A 26,113-nucleotide genomic window follows, 5' to 3' on the forward strand; every position below is an offset into this window, starting at 1 on the left:
AAAAGAAAATAAAAGTCAGGTACTCCTTTGAGATCTAGAGTAAATATGTGAAAGGGAAGACCCAAGTGCATTGCTAGTATTAAGTAATATGCATTAGAAAAGCAAATAAATTTTCTTGGTGACTTTTCACATTCTCTGATTACTGGAGAAATACTAAGACAACGGCATAAATTCTGATAAGCAGTTGTGACTCACTTACACTGAGAAGCCACTGTAAAAAGGAATTTCAAAAGATGCATAAAATGAGCACAAACAGTTGAGGTGGACTCTTGCATAAATTTGTTCTATAGTAGACTTCATGAATGATGACATATTTTAAGCACTTTTCTTAGTTATGCCTTATTTCTAATATGTACTGAAGTTTATCAGACTTTAATCTTTATCTGATATTCTGCTGAATGCACACACTTTCACTCCATATGAATGATGAAAATTACTGTGGTGATTAAGTTGTTTTTGACAAACAGTTAAGTGTCATTTGCATAAATTCTGAGGACAAGTTCTGATGGAAGTTCTGATGATTAAACTCTGAAGAAAACAAGTCAGTATTTGTATGAAAAATCACAGAAAAAGATATTCACTTTTTGAGTACAGAAGCCATATTCGGATGACTATTAAGTTCTGATATAAGTTCAAGTTCTGATATTAAATCCTGATACAATCTCTGATGCTTACGTGGCATTATTCTTTACTTGACTTATTTGTGATAAAAACTGAAACAGTCATATTTAATCAGAATATTTAGGTAAGATAAAAACAGTCATAATCATTAAGGGTTAGTGGTAAACGTGTTTGTCTTGAAAAACTGCATGTACACAGTAATTATTATTTATTTCTCATGCTCATTAACTCCTGCTATAACTTTTTACTGACTGTTATTATTACACATCGGTCTAGGGAGACGAGGCATCATTATTTCTACTCTTAATCGTTAAATAGTCCCGAGTCCCTTGGTATTCCGATGGCTATTTAAACCGACAATTTATGTCAGCAAAATCATCTTCCATTTTCTCACAAACTCACTCTCTCTTTTAATTCTCATCATTTTTCTTCTTCATAATCAAAAATGGTTCTTTTCAATTTGTTCATGAACTATGAAACTTTCAATATATAGTTGAGTTATGATGACTGGCAACAGAAATGGCATGTCACCGTCATTCCTGAAGAGATCTGGAACTCTGTTCCACAAGAGGTTAACACAGACCTCTTGTTCTTTTCGATGGACTATCAGCTCCATCTTGATCAATTAGAAGAAGAAAGGAGAGAGGTTCCCCTTCAGCAAGAACGGAACTAGTCGATAGGTTTTCTTATACTAGGACTAAGGTTGTTGATGTTAAGCTTTTTAGACTAGGACTATCTTGTAATCGTTTGAATGTAATATATAAATTTCATGAAATTTACTTGTTTGATATATTAATGAAATTTCCTTTAATTGCAAGATTTAGTCTCTGTTTCTCTCATATTATGTGACTGTGAATGTTCTAATTGTAATTTGTTAATCTTTACTTCATCTATTTGAACTTTATCCTTTGAAGAATGTTTTGATTAAAATTATGGTTAATAATAAATTGTGATGATTTGAGAAATAGTTGAAGCACGGGTTCATGCATCAGAACCTGTGATAGTTGAAGCTGAAAATATTACTTCTCCGAAAGAAACATCAGCTCAAAGTTCTGATACTTTGAAAAGGAAAACTGTAAGTTCTGTTGTTGCTGAAGCAACTCCTTCATTGTCAAGGAGATTGAAGAAAATGAAGGCTAGGAGGTATTTGGTTAAAGCTCCATCAGAAAATACTGAAGAAGCTGAGGAAGGGGATCAGGAATCTCTGATCTCAGAAGAACCAATTATCATTGAAGCTCTTCCAGCTCAAGCTAAAGACACTGCTAATGATACAGTGGTTACCCCTCCTGTCTCTCCTATTAAAGCTACAGATGATGCTAAAGAACAAACTGAAAACTGTGAAATAGATATTCACAATTTGAATATACCAAATATTCTTTATCTGGAAGCTCCATCTAAAGAAGCTCAGCAATCTCTGACTCATTTTCCAATTTTAAATGCTGAGATACCATCTACACCAACCACACTAGCTCTGGAGATAAATTCTGATGTTCATAATTTAAATGAAGTTGTTACTAAATCTTCAGTTGCTTCATACACTGTTGTGCTGTCAGAACATAATGAGTCTTCCTCAAGTTTTGAAGACAATGTTTCTGTTGAGACTCCAGTTCCCATTCTGGGAAAGGAAGAATTGGTGAAGAAATTTGTTGAACAGGAAGCACCTATTTCTTGGGAGGATACTCACAGAGGTGTGGAGTGGACCAAGAAGTGGAATGACACTGATTTCATTCCAAGCCCTAAAATTTTGACAGAGCATATTGTTAAAGCTGATGAGTTACTCACAAATGCTGATTTAAAGACACAACTCAAGATCACTGCTCTTTCTACCAAACATCTTCAAGGTCTACATTATTCTACTCATGAAAAGGTTGATACACTAAAGGAACATGTTGATAAGCTAGATCTACAGATCAAGCTTGACAAGAACAGATATATCAGACCTACTCTTGAGAAAATTGAAGCCATTGAGAAGATTCAAGAGAAGCAACGGGCCCAAATTGATGAGGTTCTGTCTAACCAAGTTTCTCAGAAAGCTCAATTGGATGAAATCTAATCTTCAGTAGAACTTCTTTCTCTCTTACTTCCCGATGATGCCAAAAAAGGGGAGAAGGTAGTTAAGTCCAAATGCTCACCTACTCAAATACTGAAGAAAAAGGATGATAAAGGTGATGACCAGGGAAACTCTGATAAGAGCAAAGGTCAAGGAAAAGTTCAAGGAAAATATTCTACACAGAACAAGTCAAGTTCTGGTGCTGTGAATGCTAAAAGTCTGAAGTCAAGTTCTGATAAACAAAGTCTGATGTCAAGTTCTGATATTCTGATTCAGTCAGGATCTAAAGACTCTCAGAAGTTTTTACAAACTCTGAAGCTAAAGGGGAAGCAGACTACTGTTTATGACAAAAATCCTAAAATCCAGACACTTGATGAGGAGATAGCTAGAAGATTATTTCTGAAACAAAATCCAGGAATGGATTTGGAAACTCTCAAGGAGGAAGAAGCTAGATTTGCAGCTGAGAAGACAAATCTTAAATCTAAAGCTTCTGATGCAAAGAAACCTCCAAGGCCTAAGGAAAAAGGAATTGTGATCAGGGAAAAGTCAAATCCTGAGACTTCAGAGTCCAAGACTAGATCACAAACTGATATTGATCCTAAGTCAAAAGGAAAAGAAAAGGTTGGTGAACCTTTAAAGATTGAGAAAAGGATAAGTTCTTCCATTCCAGTCTATCAAACTATAACGCATGATGATGATTTGATAGAAAATGAAACTGTTCAAATTCTGAAGAGAAGAAAGATAATTGAAGAATCTAAAACAACCTCTGACACTGCTCAAGTTGTTCAGAATGAGGAACAGCAAGTTATAAAAGAAATAACAAATTCTGATCAAGTTGATTTGGAAAAGATGACAATTGCTGATAAGAAGAAGCTATAATGGAAGAAAGCTACTCCAGTTGAACCAAAATCCAATCTTATGTTGAATCAACTCGCAACATTTGGTTTGAGATCCAAGCAACCTAGAGATAGAACTGGATTAGGTTCTGATGAAGAGAAGATACAAACAGGAGTAGAAGTTACTCTAAGAGATCCTTTCATGTTGACAGATAAACCATATGAACAAATCAAACAAAAGCACCTTGACAAAGTGATGTTTGCTCAAATTATGATAGATGCTCATGATAAGGATAATCTAAAGCAGAAATTGATTTTATTTCTCAATGATGGACTAAATTACAGACTAGCTGATACCGATGTACTAAAGAAGTCTGTCAGAGAACTTCAACATATTCACTTTCTTCTGGAAGGAAAATCTAATGTTACAAGAAGATGGTCAGAATACATTTTGAAGGCTATAAGAGATCTATTTAGAATCTCTGGTACAAAGACTTCTCAGCATATACCAATGATTACTGAAGGTGATGGAAGAGAAATTCCTATGCTGAAGAATTCTGCTAAGGTGAAAGTTATTCTGAAAAGAAAATGCTTATATTATAATGAAAACTCTTCACATCCTAGAGTTATCAGACTTAGTGATGGACTTGAAAGAACATCAATTCAAGCTCTCAGAACAGCCATTTATCAAATTTGTGATAGTGAAGATGAAGAACTGATGCAGGTCAAAGCACAGTTAGTTGAATTTCTGAGAAAAGCTGAAGATAAGCTGGTAAAAGATTTTGTTAAGAATCATTATGGATTCAGATTGATCCAATGATATTGGTAAAGCTACAAGGACTGTAAGTTGTAGTTAATAGTCTTATTAAACTCTCATTGCATTTGAACTTAAATGTTTTTGACATCATCAAATCTATTAACTTGTATATTTTGCATAATTTACAAGTTGGGGAGATTGTTAGATATATTTGAGATGTCATGTCTAATATGTTTCATGTTTAGTTTTCAGATCTTAACAAACAGGAAATATCAGTACTTACTGGAATCAGTACTCACTGGAAGTCAGAACTTAAGGATATCAGAACTTAGATTATCAGAAAATAAATATTAGAATATGGATATCAGAACTTAAGTACGAGAGGACTTACAGTTAAGGAAGGAAGCTGATTTACAGGAAACAAGATCGAGACTAATACAAAAGAAGATATGCATGGAAAGAGTTAGAGGACTGAAAGAATTGTATAAGATATTTGATTGATATATTTTAGGAGACAAAATTATATTCCATATTAATTAGAAATTATCTTGTAACTGTGTACTATATAAACACAGACATAGGTTTATACTATATGTGTTATCATTATCGAGAAGATCATACATTGTAACCTAGCAGCTCTCGTGATATTTGTTCATCACTGAGAGAGAACAGTTCCATTGTAACAAAGTTTATTATATTGAATATATCTGTTTACTGTTACTTGTATTCGAAACTGATTTGATTGTATTAAACACTATATTCAACCCCCTTCTACAGTGTTGTATGACCTAACACATATGCACCGGTAGCAAGAATTAAATCAATTCGAATGCTATTTTCTTATGGATGTCATAAAAATATCAAAGTATACCAAATGGATGTGAAATCTGCATTCTTAAACGGGATATTAGAAGAAGAAGTATATGTAAAACAACCTCCCAGTTTTGAAGATGCAAACCATCCAAATTATGTCTATAAATTATATAAATCCCTATACGGGTTAAAACAAGCCCCAAGAGCTTGGTATGACAGGTTGAGCAAGTTCCTTTTAGAAAATAAATTTAAAATGGGAACGACCGATAAAACCTTATTTACGAGGCAAGAAAAAGATGATATATTGCTCGTACAAATATACGTAGATGACATCATATTTAGTTCAACAATTGATGCACTATGTAAAGAATTCTCTGATAATATGAGTAAAAATTCGAGATGAGTATGATGGGAGAATTAAAATTCTTTTTAGGATTACAAATAAAGCAATCTGATGAAGACATCTATATCTCTCAATAAAAATATTGTAAAGAGATGTTGAAAAAATTTGAAATGGATAATGCTAAACCCATCTCTACTCCTATGTCTACATCCGATAAATTAACAGAAGATCCAAAAGGAATTCCTGTAGACACAAAGAAATATCAGGGAATGATTGGCAGCTTGCTTTATATCACTGCAAGTCGGTCCCGATATTCAATATAGTATTTGTATGTGTGCTAGATTTCAAGTAGCACCAAAAGAATCTCATTTATCCACGGTAAAAAGGATATTGAGATATCTTAAAGGAACCACTAATGTTGGTCTTTGGTATTCAAAAGGAATACCATTTAACTTGGTATGTTTTTCTAATTCAGACTATGTCAGACATTTAGTCGACAGAAAAAGTACTAGTGGTACTTGTCAGTTTCTCGGTGGATGCCTAATTTCTTGGTTTTCAAAGAAACAAAATTCCATATCCATCTCGATAACAGAAGCTGAATATATAGCAGTCGCGAAGTGTTGTGCTCAAATATTATGGATGAAGCAAACACTAGCTGACTATAATATAAACTTTGATGTGATCCCAATCTTATGTGATAATACGATTGCTATTTATCTTAGCAAAAATCCCGTATTACATTCAAGATCTAAATATATAGATGTGAGACATCACTTCTTACGTGATCATGTCAATAAAGGCGACATAAAAATGACTAATATGGATATTGAGTTTAATCTCGCTGACATATTCACGAAACCACTGAATTCTGAAAGATTCACTAAACTCCGTCTGGATTTAGGAATGCTGGAATCAGTAAAATAGACAGAAAATAAAAGAAATTATATTATCTACCTTCTGAGGTTTATTTAAGCCATCTCACGAAAAAGATATTTTCCCAATCTAGTTGTTGAGTCTCGTGAATTCAGATTTATCAATATAGAAATTTATTGATCGGATTTAATGAGATCTTAAATAGCTCAGATTAACCGGGAAAATAAAACTATTCTGAGTAAATATTTTTACCCAGTGAGATTTATAAAAGGCTTTTTATTCTCATAGGTTATAATTATATATCAATATACATATATTCTTATTATATATATACTCATGGATATTCTGAAAAATATTTTTACAAAAACATATTTTATAAATATATATTTTCTGGATTAAATTTTGTATTGTATCCAGCCCAAACAGAAATTCTGTCCAGCCCAAATCATTATATAAGCCCATATATATTTTACAAATATATAAGTATATATCTATTTTGAAAAAATAAGCCCAGTCATAAAACCAAAAGCCCAACCCATTTGTAGTTTTTAAAGCCCAATTTGATAATCCCTAGCATCTGGACCGTTGATCATATAATTGATCAAATCGCAGCCGTTGAATTACTAAAATATATATACAAACATTTTTGTGTACAGTATCATTTACACGGTTCATTCAAAACCCTACTATTTCGCCTCTCGCTTCTTCTCCGCTTCTCCAAAACCCTAGATTTAATTCTTCAAATCTTCGATAAATTATATTCAGATACTATACTTATATCATCTTTTGTACTCAGTTTATACGATTTTGATACATTTCTTTTGGGTTGGTAACATAAAAATGAGTTTGATGATAAAAATCGTCGATTTGTACATAAATCGGATGAGAATCATCAATTCAAACATTTGATTCATCAATATATATATAGATATACTTCTACTGTTGTTTGATTAATCGATTTTCAAAACCCTAACAAATTCTTGAATTTAATGACAGGAGAAGACCGGAATCGGAGCAAAATCGAGTCAAAGAAGGAGAAACACTATTGCATGTGGTAAAACTCGGGTGAAACTCGGGACTCAAAGGTTGACTCAGTCCGCGACTGAGTCAACCAGGTAAGACCTACTCGCCAGGCCAGCCGGTAGGCTAAGGTATGAGAATATCATTTAATTAAACCCTTTAAATCTATAAACCTATGTGATTAAGTGTGTTTCGATTGATACTTTTACTTCAATGTGTGAAAATGATGTGATAAAGGTTTTTGAGATGTGAAAATTCGAAAATAGATTATCTTGTTGAAGAAAGGTATGTGTATGATTTATGTGAGTTGTGCATGTGCTTGAAAAGTTGTGTGAAATTCAAAATTGATATTCGAATTAATCATCAAGTGTGATTCAGTTGTCTCTAAACCTATACAATTGAATGTAGTCTGTGTTTTCTTTGAAAATCAACATATGTTATGGCAATTTGAAAGATAACTTATGAATGATGATTATAGACAGATATATGAACTTAATTGTTATGTCAACTGTGAAGTCATTGTGATAATCCTAAGACTGTGCAAAACTGAATCTTTTGTGATCTATGTGCATTAATTCTAAGATATAGTATGACTGTGTGTTGTGACATAATTTGAATTTACATAATATTAATACTAATATCAGAATAAAGCCTAGTGAAAAATTGAACCTGGATTGTCAATTCTTAAATGATAAAATGTGATTGAATGTATGATAATTGAAAAACTGAATTAAAATATATATATACTTAAGTATATGCTATCACTTGATAGTCTTGCTTGCTTGTTTGAACTGGACTCTTTATATGATATCTATGATTGTCCTTGATAAAATCTTGATTGTTCAAAATCTACCTGATTAACCTATACTTACTAAGATATTAATTAAGTAATCAGTCTGTATAAGTATGTGCCCTAAATTGTATTAATAAAAGCTCTTGATATAGTAAAAAAAATTATTAACGTATCTAAACACCTTAATATATGCAAGCTGTCCAGATTACTGTTTTGAGCTGAATACTATGTATCTGGATAAGAACTGTGTTGTTAACTTCAATCTCTACTTGTCTATTGAAAGTTGTACTAAGTCTATGTATATCATACTTACTTGAATATATATATATATGATCTGTGAACTTGTGTGCAACACTGTTTATTATACTATGCATCTTACAATTGCTTGTGCAGTCATAAGAACTCAGGTAAGGTATAATCAAGACTGGTTTGTGTAATCTCAGATTAACAAAGATAAAATTAATCACTCACACACCAGTCCTAATAGACCAGGCAGGGGAGCCTTGAGCATCCCTGTATCTGGATCACTGATGTGATTAATGGCCACTTAGAATTCAAGGTGAAAATTCAGTTAAAATCATTGGAGTTGATGTGTTATATTTGTTGTTACTTGTATCCTAATTATTCTGTGAGTGTGTGTGACTTTGAATGCTATTTGAACTAAATGAAACTGATTGTGTAATAATATAGATGCATTGTTCTGTGTTAAATGTGCATATCATTCCCTGAGTTGTATTTCATTTAACACAAGCTGCCCAAAGAAATGAATGTAACATTCTTTATTAAAATTCAAAAGTTTTCAGAAAATTAATTTCTTTCAAAAGGTGACAACCTTTCTGCACTGATCTTTTCTTAAAACTAAACATTCTTAAATGCATTGTTTGTCACTTGCTAGGTTCTATGTTGTAAAGTGAGCTGTATTTCACCTTTATGTCACACATTCTCCCAAATCTGTGTACTTTTTATACTTCTAACAGTACTAAAATAGTATTTTCTAGTACTATTGGTCACTATTTACATATGCCACCTATCAAACATCATACCTTAGCTGCATTATACATATACCTAGGATCTAGAATTATGCAAACCATGCCTTTGCACATCAACTCTTTGCAAATTGCATTTAATGAAAATTATTGTTCATGAACAGTAAAAGCTACTTTACAGAAAATTATTTTCCTAACTGATATTGAATTATGTGCATGCTTATATACTTATATTTACATCTGTTGCATTCACACATAAACACAGTTCATTTGCATACTTCACTTCATCTGTTATGAACCCAAATGCTAGGCCATTCTACCCTAAGCCAAGACCAGCCATCATAAATCCATATCTACTGGAAGATATGGAAAAGAAACAGTTCCTTCACCACAAATCCTCATCGTTCAAAACTGTAAACCCTTAAAACCCAAACCATCAAAGCCATATCATCCAAGAAACCACAGAAAAGCTTTCAATAATCACAGTATCCCCTTCTATCAGAGTAGGAAATTTCAAGGTCCTCACTCTCCAAACCCTAAACCAGCCAAACCCTTTCAAGCCAGAGTCTATACCATAAAATCAAACCTAAGACAGGAACCAAACACAAACACAAACCCTAACACCTCTAAGCCTCCACCACCAGACCTTGCTAACCCTTCTAATTCCAAGAAATTCCTTGACTTAGTCAAGAATGTTCAGCCTGGTATTTGTGTGAACTTAACTGGTGAAGTAGAGAGGGTCATTAGGCATGCTAAGTGGGAGGGATTAGTATTTCATTTGAGTAGACAGTAATTCATACATCTCATGGGTGAGTTTTACTGTAATATGAATATCATTAAGGGTGTAGAGGGAGTCTTGCATTTTACAACCACTGTGAACAATAAAGTCATTTGTGTTGATAATAAGAGTCTTAATAGGGCACTACACCTTCTACTTCACTTGTGTGAATTGCCATGTCATGATATTTATTCCTTGTTTGTATTCAACAAAGCTGAGTATGAACTTATGCTTGGTGTCTTGTGTGAGTCTGATGTTCCATCTGGTCTTTGTGATGTTAACTGTGGAATCCATTTTAAGCATTTTAAAGGAGTTTTTCAGCATCTTGCACATATCATAAGGGCAAATGTCCTTCCCAAACCTACTCAAAGTAAATACTTTGATTTTTATGATGTTAAACTGATTTATCTTCTTTACAACAACAAAATCAACTTTAGCATTTCGTATGTCATTCTTCTCAATATGATAAATGCTAATCTGGTAGGATACATGCCATATGGACTTGTAATCACTTGCTTCTTTCTTATGTGCAACATTCATCTTCCTAATAAGTTTGCTAATCAAGGTGATTCACACATCACAAATGAGCACATTATGCCACAAATTCCTCTCATGCACTGTGAACCACAAGAGGTTGAACCTATTGTGATTCCTCCTATAATTAGAGAAGAAGATGTCTTTCTCTCTAACTATGAGTCTGTCAGAGTCATGATAAATGAACTTAAAAATGAACTTAGGAGGGTTAAAACAGAAAGCAGTGAGATTATGGAAAAGGTTACCTATCTAGAGGGTGTAACTGTGTCTTGTAAGAATAGAATTGCATATTTTGAGAACTTAGCTGCATCCACTCTAGGAGACCACTGTATAACTGACCAAGAGAATATGAATGCCTTCCAAGTTGCAATTTCTGATGACTTAGCTATGGTTCATGAGTTAGAGGACATAGGTATGGATGCAAGGGGACCACTTATCGAAACTCTACCTGATTTGGTTTATATGTGTGATGCTGATGGAAATGTGATTGGGTGATCTGTGTATGTTTGCTGAATTTGGATGAATTTATACTATACTGCAATCTGTGCTTGATTTATTGTACTTCTGTTGGTGTAATTTGAATTGTACTTTTGAATTTCTGATGTAATGACTGTAACTTTAACCTTTTTTTGAATTTGGTTGAACTTAATGGAGTGTATGCACTCCTAATACTTTGTAATCTTTAAACAGGTGCAGAACCTTGTTCTAATTAATCAGTGAACCACACTGATTGATATGAACACTTTTGCTTCATGTAAATATAATTTGCATTGTGTTTAAGTTATTGGTGCAAACAAAGTAATACTTCCTGACCTTGCTATTATAATGATTATCTAACTTATACAGGGACAGGATGATTATTGGAGTTAAAATACTATAAATGTTTTATGCAAATTATTACTCTCAAACTATTGTTAATTTCTTAAACCTGTTGATTCCACTTCATGATCTCTAACCAGGTTAATTTATTAGTAAAATTAGCTTGTCATGATACTCTCTCTTATTCAGACTACTGTTATCTAATAAAATGAAACTTACAGAAAATAGTTTTATTCTATATGTGGACTGCACATTGTATTCTGTTATGATCAGAATCAATGTATTAATACTAACTATGGCTTTAGTTTGCACGTGTGCACTATCTGATACTCTGCAGGAATAACGCATGGACTTACTGAGAATGGAACTTGTGTTGATCAGCTGCACCTTCCAAATTCAAACCCCAGGTAAGTAGAGTATACAGTTGTTGTTTTCTTCAAAACCAACCCGAAGCTATAAGCATCCAGATTTGACAAGGTAAGAACATGTATAGCTCTTCAGATTATGTACTTAGTTAAATGGATTAGACTTGATGTATGGTTAGTATAAGTCAGTTTAGCCTTGTAATATCTGGGATATCGCATGTAATTATTTTTATCAATAAATAATTTTTATATGATTATTATATGATTTTTGGTGAATTATCTGATGACTGGTGTGAATATGTGAATGCTTATATGTGATACATTATAAGTATGTTAATTTTATTATGACCAGAATAAAATATAGATAATTACGGAATTTTTCTGGTAATTTTTTGGCTCTTATATGATTTTATATTGATTTATGAATTTATTAAATATTTTCTAAATATTTACAAAATTACTTTATAAAGCCGCGAATCGTCCGACTTCAACCGTTTTTACGTTTTTACAACCCGAAACTCTTCCGAAAACTCCTTCCTAACCTAATCTGGTAATTCTGGACATTTTCCGTGTTTTGACTTTTTCAATCCGGATTACGGTTTGACCCGTGCGCGGCCCGGCGCACAAATTTTGATACGATAATTATTTCGATGTACCAACAAAACCCGTATTCTCGAAAGACGGGATAATATTACATTAGTTTCGTATAAAGTGTTTTATAAAAAGCCCGCTTGGGACAATTATCCAATACAGGTATTAAATCGGATCATTTTTGCAGTGACTTAGAGGCTAAGTAACTAATTTAACGATCCAAAATGAACCAATATTCCAAAAATATATATAGCCCTTTTATCATTTCCTTTTATTCGTATAATCACAATCAGTCAGTAAAACCCCGTAAAATATAAAGAAAATGTCGAATTAATATCGCGTTCTTGAGAATCAAACGTACGAACGAAGGCGTCATCGAACTCTGATTCGGGCGTGCAACATATCAAAACGAAGCTTTCGAAAAGTCCTTTCATAATCAATCATCCGTTTTTATGCAGAAATCAAGGTATTTTTCTTATTAAATTGTTTTATTTCGAATTTATTAAAAATTAAATTATGAAAATTTGTTCTTGATGTTGTTGATATAATTTGATGATCCCATCGTGTAGATAATACTTTTCTGGTCAATTTGGTATATTATATGACAAAAATAGAGTTCAATAACATATAGAAAAGGTGGTTTGATTTTCAGAAATTAAATAAGGGTTCTTGATATGAATGTTCTTAATCGAGATTTAGGGATTTCTTTGTTAAGGGTTATTCCTTAAAACTGATCATGCCATATTATAGATCGTGAGAAGACGAATCAATTGGTATAAGTGGATTAAATGAACGATTCTGGAAAAGTTTTGATCGGAAAATTCATCGGAGCGGCTGCGGAAACTTCGGGTGAATTTTCCAATCGAATCGCGTGTTATTTGCGTAAAACTTTTGTACGACTACGTTCCAGGAAGCGAGTATAACAGATGCTCGCAATTTGGGCGTGTTCTGGAAAAGTTTCAGGCCGTCGGAAAAGCTCCATGGCGGCGGCCATGGAGTTCCGGCCGGCTTGGGCGGGGAAGACGGTGGAAGGGGAAAATTACCCTTTACATCCCTACACTTTTCTAAACTGTCAATTTTATGTACTATAGTTTCCAAAATTAACGAAAACAAGATTTCTGTTTACTTTATTTTAAAAAATGATATTTCCACTATTTTAAAAATCAGAAAAATTATTTATTTAATTATTTTAAATTCAGAAAATTATTTTAATTATTTATTTATTCAAAAATAAATCGAAATTATTTTATTAATTAATTTTAATTAGTTTTTAATTATTTTAATTAATCAATTAATTTATAATTAATTGATTAATTAATTTAATTAATTTTAATTGATTTTAATTGATTTAATAATTAGATTTAATTATTTATGATTGATTTAAAAATTTTGAAAAATAGTTTCGAGTTTTAAAATATTATTTAAAATTATCTTCAAGACTCGATAATTATTATAAAATTATTTTAAAGTCAGATTCAGGTGTTCGAACCCTGTTATTTAATTATAAAATGATTCGGAGGCCCGTTTTAATTCCGAAAAATGTTCAAAAATTCGTAATAAATACCTGGAAAATCATTTTGACCCCGAATCTTCTTTGAAAAATTATTTTGATCAAATATCTTGCGTGCTACGTGCTACGTGCTATCTGATTGATGTGTTATATGCCTATGTGGTTATTGTTTGACTATTTTAGTCACAGCTTTCAATCCATAAATCGGATTTGGGTAAAACGAATGGTAGATAAAAGTTTATGACGTCTATGTGACGATTATAATAATATGAGTATGAATAATTGATAGATACTTGTGATGCCTAGCAGAGTTAGCAAGGCATAGAAAAGGAAACCTGTGATCCATAAATAGAATCGAAGTGTAGAAAGAGAAGGCAAGTGATTGATAAATAGAAGCAAGGCATAGAAAGAGAAGGAAAGTGGTTGGAGAGTAAAACTATTAGATGAGTACAAGTAAAGTGGAAATCGTCGGTGATAAGGCAAGTACTCCTGAACTTTTCTTCAAGATATATTGCAAATATTTTTGAATTGTTTCATAACATATCGCTATTATTCAAAATAACTCCTGTTTTATATTGCAAGGGCTTTAAATTATTTAACCCGAACCCTGATTCTTCTTGATCTTGAGCCATAAGCCTTGTTCTTCATAAACCATTGATTGTTGAATTCTCAGATACGATCCAAACACATACGATACTACTCCACAAATACATATCTACCACATACTGATTTCTGATATTGAATTGCTTGATATACCAACCCTTATTCCTTATTTAACAGAAGACCAATCCTTGGAACCCTTGAACCCCTGGTCTTCTAATTTCTGATTCTTTCCTTGATTGAAAGCCAAACTTTTTGAATCTCCTGTTATACCTTCATGGTATTGTGAATCACCCTGTGCTTCAAGATAAATGTTGTTTATGGTCCAGCTTATTGAACTACATTGGTTATCATATTGAATTATTTTAGAATTGGATGCTTTTATAAATGTGGACCTGATTCGTGGTCGGACCAGATTCGTGGTTATAATAGGCCAATGCGTTCCTCGGATCCAGTATATAGAGAAAAGTTGGGAGCCTTGCTCGGGGTTAGTGCGTGACTGATCAGCAGCCTAACCTTGGTTTTTAAAATAAAAAATAAATATCAAATTCTAATCATTGCTTATTCAGAAACTTGATTCTTCTGAATCACTTCAATTGATTATTGTTTAACCTCAATTGTTGCTATTATGACTTGCTGAGCTAGTTAGCTCACTCTTGCAAAACTTTTTATGTTTTCAACAGTTGAAAAGGAAAATTTGTTGATAACAAGGATTCCCAGTCCAATGTACGAGCTAGGATTCCAGGTTAAGTTGGATCGAGCTAGCAGGAGCTTATATTGTAGACGAGTTATGCGAGATTGTAAGAATGATATCATTATCAATTATAAGTTGAACTAGTTGGGGTTTGGTATGATATAATAAAAGTTAAGGATGTGGCTTGTTTTTATACTTTAACCTATTGCGATCCGTAGTTTGTAAAAGGGTTAATGCTTATAATAATTTATATACAGGTTTATATATTATGGTGTGTGGTGTGAGCCTTAAACTTCTGACCCGTGTTTGGAGGGTGTCACATGCCTCCTCTATATAGAATGTATTGGCTTGAAGAAATGTGTAAAGCATGTAGTTTTTATAAGTGAAAGGAACTAGATTGTATTAGCCAATCCAATTGTGTAAACTCGGTGAGTCTGTTTGTAGTTACTAAAATGATAGATTGTAGTAGGTTCTTTAACATGTAACTATTTCTAAGAAGCAGCACTTGGTTTGTATCCAGATTAGTTTCTATCACTTATAGTACAAACTGGTTAAACATATGCTTCTAAATGTTGAAACAATAGATTCAGTTTATATTCTCAGATAGACGACATTAAAATTGTTTAAACAAAAACTAAGTTGTTTTTCTAAAATACATGCATGCAAACAAGGATTATTCTCAATTTGCTTAAATAGAAGACAACCTGACTTTACTAATGTTTGTCTAAACAAAAAGGAATAACCACATCTTTCTCTAAATGTTTAACTGCAAATGAATTTCACTTACTATATGCATCAAATAAATTACAATGCCTCTCTATGCAACTAATTTTGAATAAACATGCATGGCTTATCTTCTAGAGATATAAAACTACACCTCATTTATTCAAACAATACTCTAGCTTACATATCATCAAGCACAGTAAATCTAAAAGAGGCAAAAACAATGTTGTTTGACATGCTTATATGCATATAATGCTTTTACTTTGATAAAAACTGTATAACCAACACTTTTTGATAATGCTGTTACATGATAAACATTGTCTGATAAACACTTTTTGATATCTCCCAAACAAAAGGGGGAGAGGAGTTAAAAGAAATTTGAAATTTTATTAGAAATATTATGTTTCTATATTTATATGAATACTCTAACAAGTTTTTGTAGGAATTACCTAAGAGAGGAATCTAGCAGTAATCCCACAAACTGTATGTGCAAATATTTTTAAAACTCATGCATACACCAAGGGGAAGCACACACTTGAAAATTTTAAATTTTATGTTTGTTTGGAAAATACCAAAAAGGGGAAGATTGAAAGGATATCTTCAATATATTATCTATTTTGGTATTTGTACGATGAAACATAAAATTTAAATACACATAGATCCTCTCCATTAGGACATGATTTTAATTGATCCAAATCAAGTCAAAATAAGTCAAACTAGCAAAATTATTTTCAAGTATATTCATATAAAAAAGATATTTCATTATTCTAAAATATCAAAATTATATCGTTATGGAATATATCTCTAAGGAAATATGATCAAAGAAGAAATATCAAGACATGATATGTCTTAGATCTCAGTTGCAACATCAATAAAGGCAACAAGCTCGAAAAAGGGATATCTCAGATATATTCCTTAGAAGACTCGTGCTACATCAAAAAAATTTTACTCTTCTCTCCAAAATATATTTTTACATATATAAAAAGAGTTTTTATCCAAATGGTATTAATATTCATGATTGAAATATTAATATCCATTTTTATAACCCATTCCATGTATACTTGAAGTAATTTTCTCTCGTTTCGTAAAATCAGCATTTCTCAGAGAAAATTATTCAAAAACACTCTAAAATATTTCCTACCATCCAAATATATTTTATATATTAGGAAATATATTTTAAGTATTTATTCAAGTCAAAATTTTGGTCAAAATATTCATATATTTAAATTCAAGACAAATGGTATTTTTACTCGGAAGAAAAGACTGACAGAACAGTCTATATTTTAAATAAATTACTTCCACTCACTAGAATGACTTGAAATTTGGTATGGATCATTTAAATGATATTTTATATGCATGGTAAAAATTTCGTAACATTTCGAAAATTTTTGTCCAGACACAAAAATCGAGGCAGTTGGTCCCACAGTTGACCACGTTTGACCTAGCTACCATTGACCAAGGTTGAACAAAACTTGTAGGACATTATTTTATATTATTAAAGTAATTATCATATTTTTTATGGTATTTATTTAAGATTTTTTAGGGTGGTCATATTTAATGGTGCTTAATGCTTAATTAAAATGATTAAATAATAATTAAAAGAAAAGGAAAATATATATTTAATTAAATATATCAGCTGAGGTTTGAATCCCATAAAGTTTTTTTTATCTTATATGGCTATGTAAAAGAAACACAACCTACTTGTCAAGTCATCAATCCATGTGACATGCAACATCCACCATCCATTTTCCTCAAATTTCCACCATTCAATCTACCTAACTTTTCCTAAAAATAAACCCCCACCCTAACTCATTTCAACTAATCCAAAGAGTCACAAAGTTTCTGGGATTTTTTCAAGAAGTGTTTCTCTTCATCTCTTTCAAATTCTATACACACACTTCTTCTCAAAAACCTTCTCTCTCTTAAATATATATACATATATACAAGGTTTTTGAAACCCAAGCTTAGCTTCACCCAACCAAGCTTGTTCCCACCAAGTAAGCTCATCCACTACCACTCTCCGGCCTCCCGAAGGGCTGCCCAAGTTCGACCATAGTGCCAAAATCCGGCCGAACCTCCGGCGAATTTTTTCGGCAATCTTTTCCGACTGTTTTCCAAAAGTGGTAATTTTTAGCTTCTTCTTTGAGTTTCTTTTATTTGAGCTTTGTACTTAATTTATCTACTTCATCTCAATCTCTAATACTAGATCTCCTATAAAGAAGGTTCTCTAAGAAAAGATAACAAAGATTTGAACTCGGAATTTGAATAAAGTACTTGATCTTCAAAAAGAAGCTTTAAAAGAAGAAGATCTATAAAATACAAGTACTTAAATCTCTATAACTCCTCACGAGTGAGATTTTATAAATCTCTATAACTCCTCACGAGTGAGATTTCATATTTGATAAACCCCGCGAGTTGGCCAATTACTTGCACTTTATTTATCTCGATCTTGGCCAACATACTTCGTGAATATAGAAATAATTACGAAAGGTATAGTATAATCATCACTAATATCTTTAGTGTTCCGTGGGATTATAATTCGATCAATAGTAAGCTTCGTAATTTTGTCAAATATCAAAGACGGATTTAATCACACGAGTTGGCCAATTACTTGCACTTCATTTATTTGGATCTTGGCCAACGCATAGTTCGTGTACATAGTATCATTACGAAAAGTATCGTTTAATCCCCACTAACATCTTTAGTGTTCCGCGGGATTATAAATTGATAAATAGTAAACTTCGTAATCATCCGTCTAAGCTTCAAAGGTGGATTTAATCACACGAGTTGGCCAATTACTTGCACTTCATTTATTTGGATCTTGGCCAACGCATAGTTCCTGTATATAGTATCATTACGAAAAGTATCGTATAATCCCCACTAACATCTTTAGTATTCCGTGGGATTATAAATCGATAATTAGTAAACTTCGTAATCATCCACCTAAACTTCAAAAGCACAAATTCAAAGCCAATTACTTGCACTTCTTTTATCTCGATCTTGGCTTATATAGAACCTATAAATTGTACACGAATTTAAAAGTACACTTTGGCTTTATAATTGTCAAAATATAAGTATACTAAAATCCTTAAGCCTGCGAGCTTAAAAATGATAAGTTACAATTCCGAGATTGTAACTAAAATATTCTTCGATTTATAAATACATAATCGAAAGAAGAAGAATACAAAAGAAGTCATAAGCTATATTTCTTATATATAAAAGACTTCTTATATTACTCCGAAAAATATATATTCTATAAAGACAGAGTAATTGAAAGTATACTTGACATATTATTCTATATCTCAAGTCAAGTATACATAGTTGATATTTAATATTCTTATTTGAATATTATATTATCTTGTGGGCTAGTACCGTAACATACTAGTTCAACCCATATTTTCTCTATACTTGTTGTTTTGTGGATTGTCTTATTAGTTTTGTAGTGAGGTGAAGTGACGTGAGGTGATTCTCGTTCTAAGACCCAAGTCCTATACGTACTAACAGGGAGTTAGTAGTATTTGCACCGTGAAGAATAGGAAAGACCTAAGACCGGATCACTAAGATCCAAGACCGACAAAAGCTAAGGAAGCCAAGTCCACACAAGGCTTCTACATCAATTTTGAAGAAATAGCGGAGAGTTATTGTCTAGAATAAGTTTTATAGGTATTACATTTATTTTGAGGTGGTGACCCTTGTGTTACGCACCAAGACAAATATTTGTAAGGGTGTAAAGGCTTCTCCGCCTACTAAAGGAGCGAGTTTATTATAAGGGAAAAACCCGAGTCCGGGAGAGGAGCTCGGGGACTGGACGTAGGGGTGAGCGAATCTATAAGATGTTGCACCATCGCGAACCAGGATAAAATCGCTGTGTGATATTTTCTTTCCTTGCACTTTTTTTCCGCACATATAAACTGCATAACCACGCGGTAAAGTTTTAAAAAGGGATAAATTATTTTAAAATGGCATAATAATTTTTAAATTGGTAATTAAGCTATTCAACCCCCTTCTAGCTTAATATAGCCCTTTTACGGGACCTATCACAATCCAACTTCGATCAATGGTTTCCATCTACAAATAATTTAACATGCATTTCATAAAAAATAAAACATATTCAATACATACCAATATACATTACACAAACACAAACATAAACACACATACACAATGATTACAATAAATGAGAATAACTTCAATTTCTCATAAAAACATATTTAACATTCAATACATTACCAAAACACATTTAATACATACAACAAACACAAACACACACACATTAATTACAATAAATGAGAAAAACTCACAATTTCTCTATTACTCCTTCACTTCAATTCTCTTCAATTCTTCCTCTTAGTTGTTTTTTAATATTTTACCCCAATTTCAAGAAATGAAAGATATAACACAAAAAAATTAAAAAAAATAGTTTTAAACCGACGGAGTATCATTTGGATCACTAAAGTAATAATAAATATCAAACAGATACCTCAAAATATGTGCTCGAGAATTAAAATTTATTTATGGAGTTCTAAACATTTTTTTTAAATCTTATTAAAACCAAATGAAAAGTTATGAATTCATAGTATTTTAGATGATTTTTTGAGATTTTTAAAATTTATCTACTAATTATTTTTATTTAAATAAAGCAAATGACTAAAAAATTAAAAATAAATAGTAGATAAATTTTAAAAAATCTTATTATATTATATAAAATACTAGAATTCATATATTTTCATTTGGTTGTAATGAGATTTAAGAAAAATATATAGAATTCCATAAATTAAATTTTAATTCTCGAACACATATTTTGAGGTATATATATGATATTTATTATGACTTTAGTGATTCAAATAATACCCCGTTAACTTTGATGATTAAACTGATATATAGCGTTCAGTTGAATGACTACTTTGATATTTAACCCTTATAAAAAATGTAGTAAAACGACACTGTTCTGTATATAATGTGTACTTTTTTTTGTACTTTATATTAATTTTATATTTTTACCTATAACCGACCGAAACGGTTGGTCGGTTTTAATGGCCTCCAACTAGGGTTTTAACTGACCACATTAACGTGGTCAGTTTTACTTGTGCCACATCAGCAAAACTACGTCGTATTTAGCCGTTATAACCGACCACCAGCATGTGTCGGTTTTAACTTTGCCACATCATCAAAACTGCGTCGTTTATCCCCTTACGTAACCGACCAACCTGGTGGTCGCTTATATTGAAGCCAAATCGTTATCGGTCGGTTATGTATGGTCGGTTTTATCCTGTTTTCCGGTAGTGTTCGGATGATTATGAAAATATTTGCTTACCCAATGCTTGTATCTCATTTATCTTTCGGGCCTTCATACACTTGTTACCCCACCATATTCAAATCAGTCGGTTAAATCTTTGCAGTATATAGGCGCAGGATCTAAACAAGCCCCTTGAGCCATGCAGGGCAAAAACCATACCTACTTCATACTTTGGAAACTCTTTCCAAAATGTGGTCGAAAATATTTGGCCGTAAATCTACCAAAAACATTTCACAGACAAGCATTCAACACAAATCATCAGAACCTTTAAAACCCGAGGACTTCGACGACGTATTCGGTGGACCACCACGGTGCTTGCACTTCCACCCATCCGACTACTTCTACGAAAACATGTTCCAGAATCCAGTAAGACAGTGTGTAGAGGGAGGTGTCCAGGACTTGCCGGAGTTTAAAGTTTCATTAGCCGGGGGACTTGATCGAAAAATATTTTCCCGTTATTTTATAGAGAAAAATGATGATGTTCGGAGATCAAAGTTAAATAGGCCGTCGGTTTTAAAATCGGAGGAACTTTTAAGTTCTAATTATCAGCCTTTCATCAGCGAGAATAATGTATCGAGGTATGTAACCGAGCTACATAGGCTACAATTGAATTTATCCATTTATCTTTCTAGGTCGCCGTCTATGTAAACTAAAGTAATTTACTTTTACTCACCTAAATGTCATCGAATTAGTACTCATTTCTTTTTCAGAAACTATTTTTATGTAATTTCCTTTCTTGTAAATACTGTATATGCCAAAAGCGAAAGTTGAGCAGTCAGTATCAACCAATGATCTCTTTGATGTGTGGTGTCATTTTCAGTTTTTTCTCCCTTTTTTGGTTTGCTTATGATGACTTTTCTTTTACCTAAAGACGAATCGACGTACAACCTACCTGGAAGATGCATGGAGTACAACAAAAACATGAAGAAATGCCAGATTTTACATACATTTCTCTTGTTCAAAAACAAGTTACTGATACTGAACACCAGACTGAGAATTTAAGAAGCACACTTTCCAGTTTCTCTAGGAGGACCTCTTCACCTGAAAGTACGAGTCCTGGTACCTATTCATATTCAAGGGTCAAAGTATATATGGAAGACGAAGATGCCTATACCAACGAATTTCAAAATGATGATGATGACGATGACGACGATGATGATGATGACGACGACTACTACTACTACGACGACATCGAGATTAAGAGCTTATACTTCATTGAAATTAATTCTTGTTATAGGGAAGGAACTGATGGAGGAGTGAGCGTTGATGAAGGGATCGCATGGGCTAAAGAGAGCTATCAGTCACATTGCTCGTCGGCTAAAATGACTGGTAATTTTATTTGAAATTAAATCAGTAGTCCATGCACAATGTTCTTGAGAGGATACTAACATTAATTTTCTTTATAACAATGTAAAATTATTGCAGAGATGCCAGATGGATGTGTGGATGAAAGTAAATCATTGTACATACAAGGGGTATATATAGTTTCATTTACACATGAAGTGAATCTGTAATTCTGTATAACTATAATGAAGATATATGTACAAAAATTGAAAAGAGAGGCTGAATTTTTGAGAGACCATGCATCTTTGAATAAAATGAAGTTACAGATTTGCTCTTTTCTGGTTTTGCTACTTTTGCAGGAGTATATGAATAAAATCAAAACAGAGAAAGAACAAAATATGGATGAGTTTGTAAGTTTCATTGTGTATTGTTAACATCAAGATGTATCTTTCAATTTGAATTGTGAAAGACAAATTATTTCTCTAATTGTATGCTTTTTTTAGTCAAAGAGGGAGATGAAACTGTTGGAAGAAGGTATTAGGTTGTGGTCATGTGGAAAAGAAAGAAACATTGAATTGCTGCTGTCAACACTTCAGGATGTAAGAATCATCTTACAAATTCTTTAACATATATAGTATCTGCAATATGTGAGACAGAAGGCGTATCATGTGTTAGGTCCTGATAGGAAATTCTAACAATTTTTCTGCTCCAAATCATCAGATACCCAAACAGTGGCTGGGTTCCCATCCCTTCCACGAACCTATACGAAAGGTCAAATGTGAAAAAGGCTTATCAGAAAGCGCAACTATGTCTTCATTCTGACAAACTACAACAGAGAGGTGCAACTCTCCTGCAAAAATATATTGCGGAAAGGATATTCTTTATCCTTCAGGTACTTTGCTGCATAGTAGTACTTCTATCTCCTGCATTTTATCTCAGCAATATATTTTTGTGTGAGCGTGTTTTTACAGTACGGTGTTTTCAACTTGATTATTCCTAATACTTCATTGTGTACTTATACAGGAAGCATGGGCTGCATATATCTCCCAGGATATCATATATATATCTTGAGGATAGACGTACAACATACCATATTGGAAACGGCTAGGTGTCTTTGCTAAATAATTTGCCGTTGGTTGAAAAAATGTCTTGAGAAGTAGAAAGCAAGAGATGTACATGATAACACGAGGTCTGCGTCCTGACTCTTATATAGTCCTTTTGCAAAGAAGAGTCATCGATACCATAATGAACACAATGCTGGAGTGTTAAAGTTTGCAGATATATATATATATATATTGGCCATATAATTGTCTTAAGCTAATTTCACATTCTCTCATGACAAATGCACGCTTCTGTGTTTTTCGCCCTCTGGCCTGTTTACAATATGTTGTTAATGGGAGAATGTGTTAGGAGTTGTCCCACATCGAGTCCAACAAGTGGTATCAGAGCTATGGTTATAACGGTCCAGAACAATTTCGTACGGGCTCTCAGAATGGACCTAGGAGGAGGCAGATGGGTTACCCAGTACGGGCTCAAGGAAAAGGGAGGTGGACCTTCCAGTATGAGCTCAGGGGGAGGCAGAAAGCCAGAAGGATTCCAGTATGGGTCTATGGGGAGCAGATCACATAATCAGGTGGCAAATTCGACTAGTGTCGGGCCCGATGTGTGAAGGGGGAGATTGTTAGGAGTTGTCACACATCGTTTGTGGGAGGGGCAGTTTGCTAGAATATAAGCAACCAGATAACTCCATTAGTATGAGACATTTTGGGAGTGACCCAAAAATAAACTCGTGCAGACTCGGCCCAAAGCGGACAATATCATACTAATGTGGAGTTAGGCCTGCTCAGCAAGCCCAACAACTTGTTGGGCTCGATGTGGGACAACTCCTAACAATCTCCCCCTTCACACATCGGGCCCGACACCTGCCGATTATGTCTCCTTCAGTGTAACCAGGCTCCCCCTCGACCCATACTGAAAGTCCATCTGCCTATCTACTCCCCCTAGGCCCATACTGGAAGGTCCGTTTGCCTTTTCCTTGAGCCCATTCTGGGGCAAGCCCATTCTGGGGCAAGCCCATCTGCCTCTTCCTAGGTCACTTCTGGAGCCCATCTGAGGTTGTTATGGACCGTTTATAACCTGAAACTCTGATACCAATTGTTGGGCTTTGCTAAGAAGACCTAACTCCACATTAGTATGATATTGTCCGTTTTGGGCCGAGCCTGCACGAGTTTATTTTTGGGTCACTCCCAAAATGCCTCAAATGGAGTTATCTGGTTGCTTATATTCTAGCAAACTGCCCCTCCCACAAACGATATGGGACAATTCCTAACAGAACGATGCTCAAGAATTTGAGTTACAATTAAAAATTTCCCAGCCACTTTTAATTTTTGGCTATACTTGGTGTTCCTCGGCTTACCATACCAATACGAAGGGGGGAGGGAAGGGTATTCCACAAGTTAAAATTAAAATATAGGCTGTTGATGCAGTGATGCAGCAACAGAAAATGAAGTTTCAAATTTCATGCATGGCTCCTCTCCAGATTTCCTAACAATGTGGCTAAAACCAAGTAAGAGGGTGTTTGTACAAGTGTTGATTCATCACAAAAGAATAACGGAGATCGATGTTACAGATAGAAATGCAAGTTAGGAATAACAAAACAAAGTGCATTGACATGTGCAAACACATTGATGGTAGAGAACCCAATACAAACAGGATAAGAGAGGACGGGAGACTGTGCTAAAAAAGTTTAAAAGCTGACATGAAGCAACCGGATTAATATTCTATCAGGTCCAGCAAATATATTTCAACTTGGATTCTAGCTCAACATTTGCAATTGCCTTTCAACATGACAGAACAAACAACACTAAAAAACCATTGATTGTTTAAGAGAAGAATTTTCATACCATCCAAAATTACTAACATATATATATATATAGGATCTCATCATATTCAACTTTGTGCAATTTAATAAAAAGATGATAATTTTTCAAATAGTGATGTACTACATGTGGCTTGAAACTTTCGCCCTCTGATCAGTAAATGACAGAAATATTGTATTTGGTAATGAAGCTTCATTTTCACCCCCATCAATTCAAATTGACATGAGTTTGTCGGCTTTAAATAATGTTAATGAGCATACAGAAAACACAAAGGTTTGTTGCAGAACAACTATTCGTTAACATGAAAACTGGAGTACCCTCAATGAATAGAGTCGTGATCATTGGATATCTGGGACCCTATAAGTGCTCGAGAAACATAATTATAAAACTCGTGTCAAATTGTTGCAAAATGAAAGAAGACAGTGATGTAAAAACGGACAAGTACTAGAAAATCATGACAGACTGGAAGCGACATATCTTACAATCATACATAGCTGATTGTTTAGTGATCCATTCCAATATAACTAGTTAAATATCTCCTCCGCCCTTATAAATATGTATCTGAAAAAATAAACATCCTTAAGAGCTTCAAGTGATTCAACGTGATCTGCAATTGTAATTTTTGTAAACTCCTAAAACTAAATTCCTTTTTAACGTCAAAACTGTAGATAGTTCCTTCTGACTTCGCTCCCAAAACCTGGCTGCGGAATTGGGCTTGCTTTATGTATATTACACAATGGGCCGCCACAGGGGACAAAGGGGCCAATTATCTCTTTCTATATTTCGGTTAGCATCAATATATTTTGTTTACGGATATATTTGAAAGAAATTAATAATTTGAACAAATATGTAATGCTGAATACATATTTCAAGAACTCAGATTTGCGATTCATCCAATTCTGCGGAGCTTGTTTTTCGTTCACTGACTTGATTGTTTATGACTTTTAA

The 26,113-nt window shown here is 33.3% G+C and overlaps 1 protein-coding gene across 1 annotated transcript; it reads left to right on the forward strand.

Annotated features, from left to right (window-relative positions):
• Positions 1-21,181: 21,181 nt before the first annotated feature.
• On the forward strand, positions 21,182-23,666 carry LOC141672727 (uncharacterized). Its single transcript, XM_074479373.1, has 7 exons — positions 21,182-21,580; positions 21,874-22,331; positions 22,428-22,477; positions 22,646-22,696; positions 22,790-22,885; positions 23,007-23,178; positions 23,310-23,666. The coding sequence occupies exons 1-6, from the start codon at positions 21,192-21,194 to the stop codon at positions 23,106-23,108; spliced, it is 1,146 nt and encodes a 381-aa protein (XP_074335474.1). The 5' UTR covers positions 21,182-21,191; the 3' UTR covers positions 23,109-23,178; positions 23,310-23,666.
• The last annotated feature ends 2,447 nt before the right edge of the window (positions 23,667-26,113 follow it).

This window comes from Apium graveolens, chromosome 7, assembly GCF_009905375.1.
Source record: "Apium graveolens cultivar Ventura chromosome 7, ASM990537v1, whole genome shotgun sequence".
In the NCBI taxonomy this organism is placed as follows: Eukaryota; Viridiplantae; Streptophyta; class Magnoliopsida; order Apiales; family Apiaceae; genus Apium; species Apium graveolens.

Bases quoted from the DNA above. Each gene is read 5' to 3' on its own strand.
- LOC141672727 (XM_074479373.1), top strand. From the start codon at position 21,192: ATGTGGTCGAAAATATTTGGCCGTAAATCTACCAAAAACATTTCACAG. The intron at 22,332-22,427 runs GTAATTTTATTT...AAATTATTGCAG, and splicing joins CTCGTCGGCTAAAATGACTG to AGATGCCAGATGGATGTGTG. The intron at 22,697-22,789 runs GTAAGTTTCATT...TGCTTTTTTTAG, and splicing joins AACAAAATATGGATGAGTTT to TCAAAGAGGGAGATGAAACT.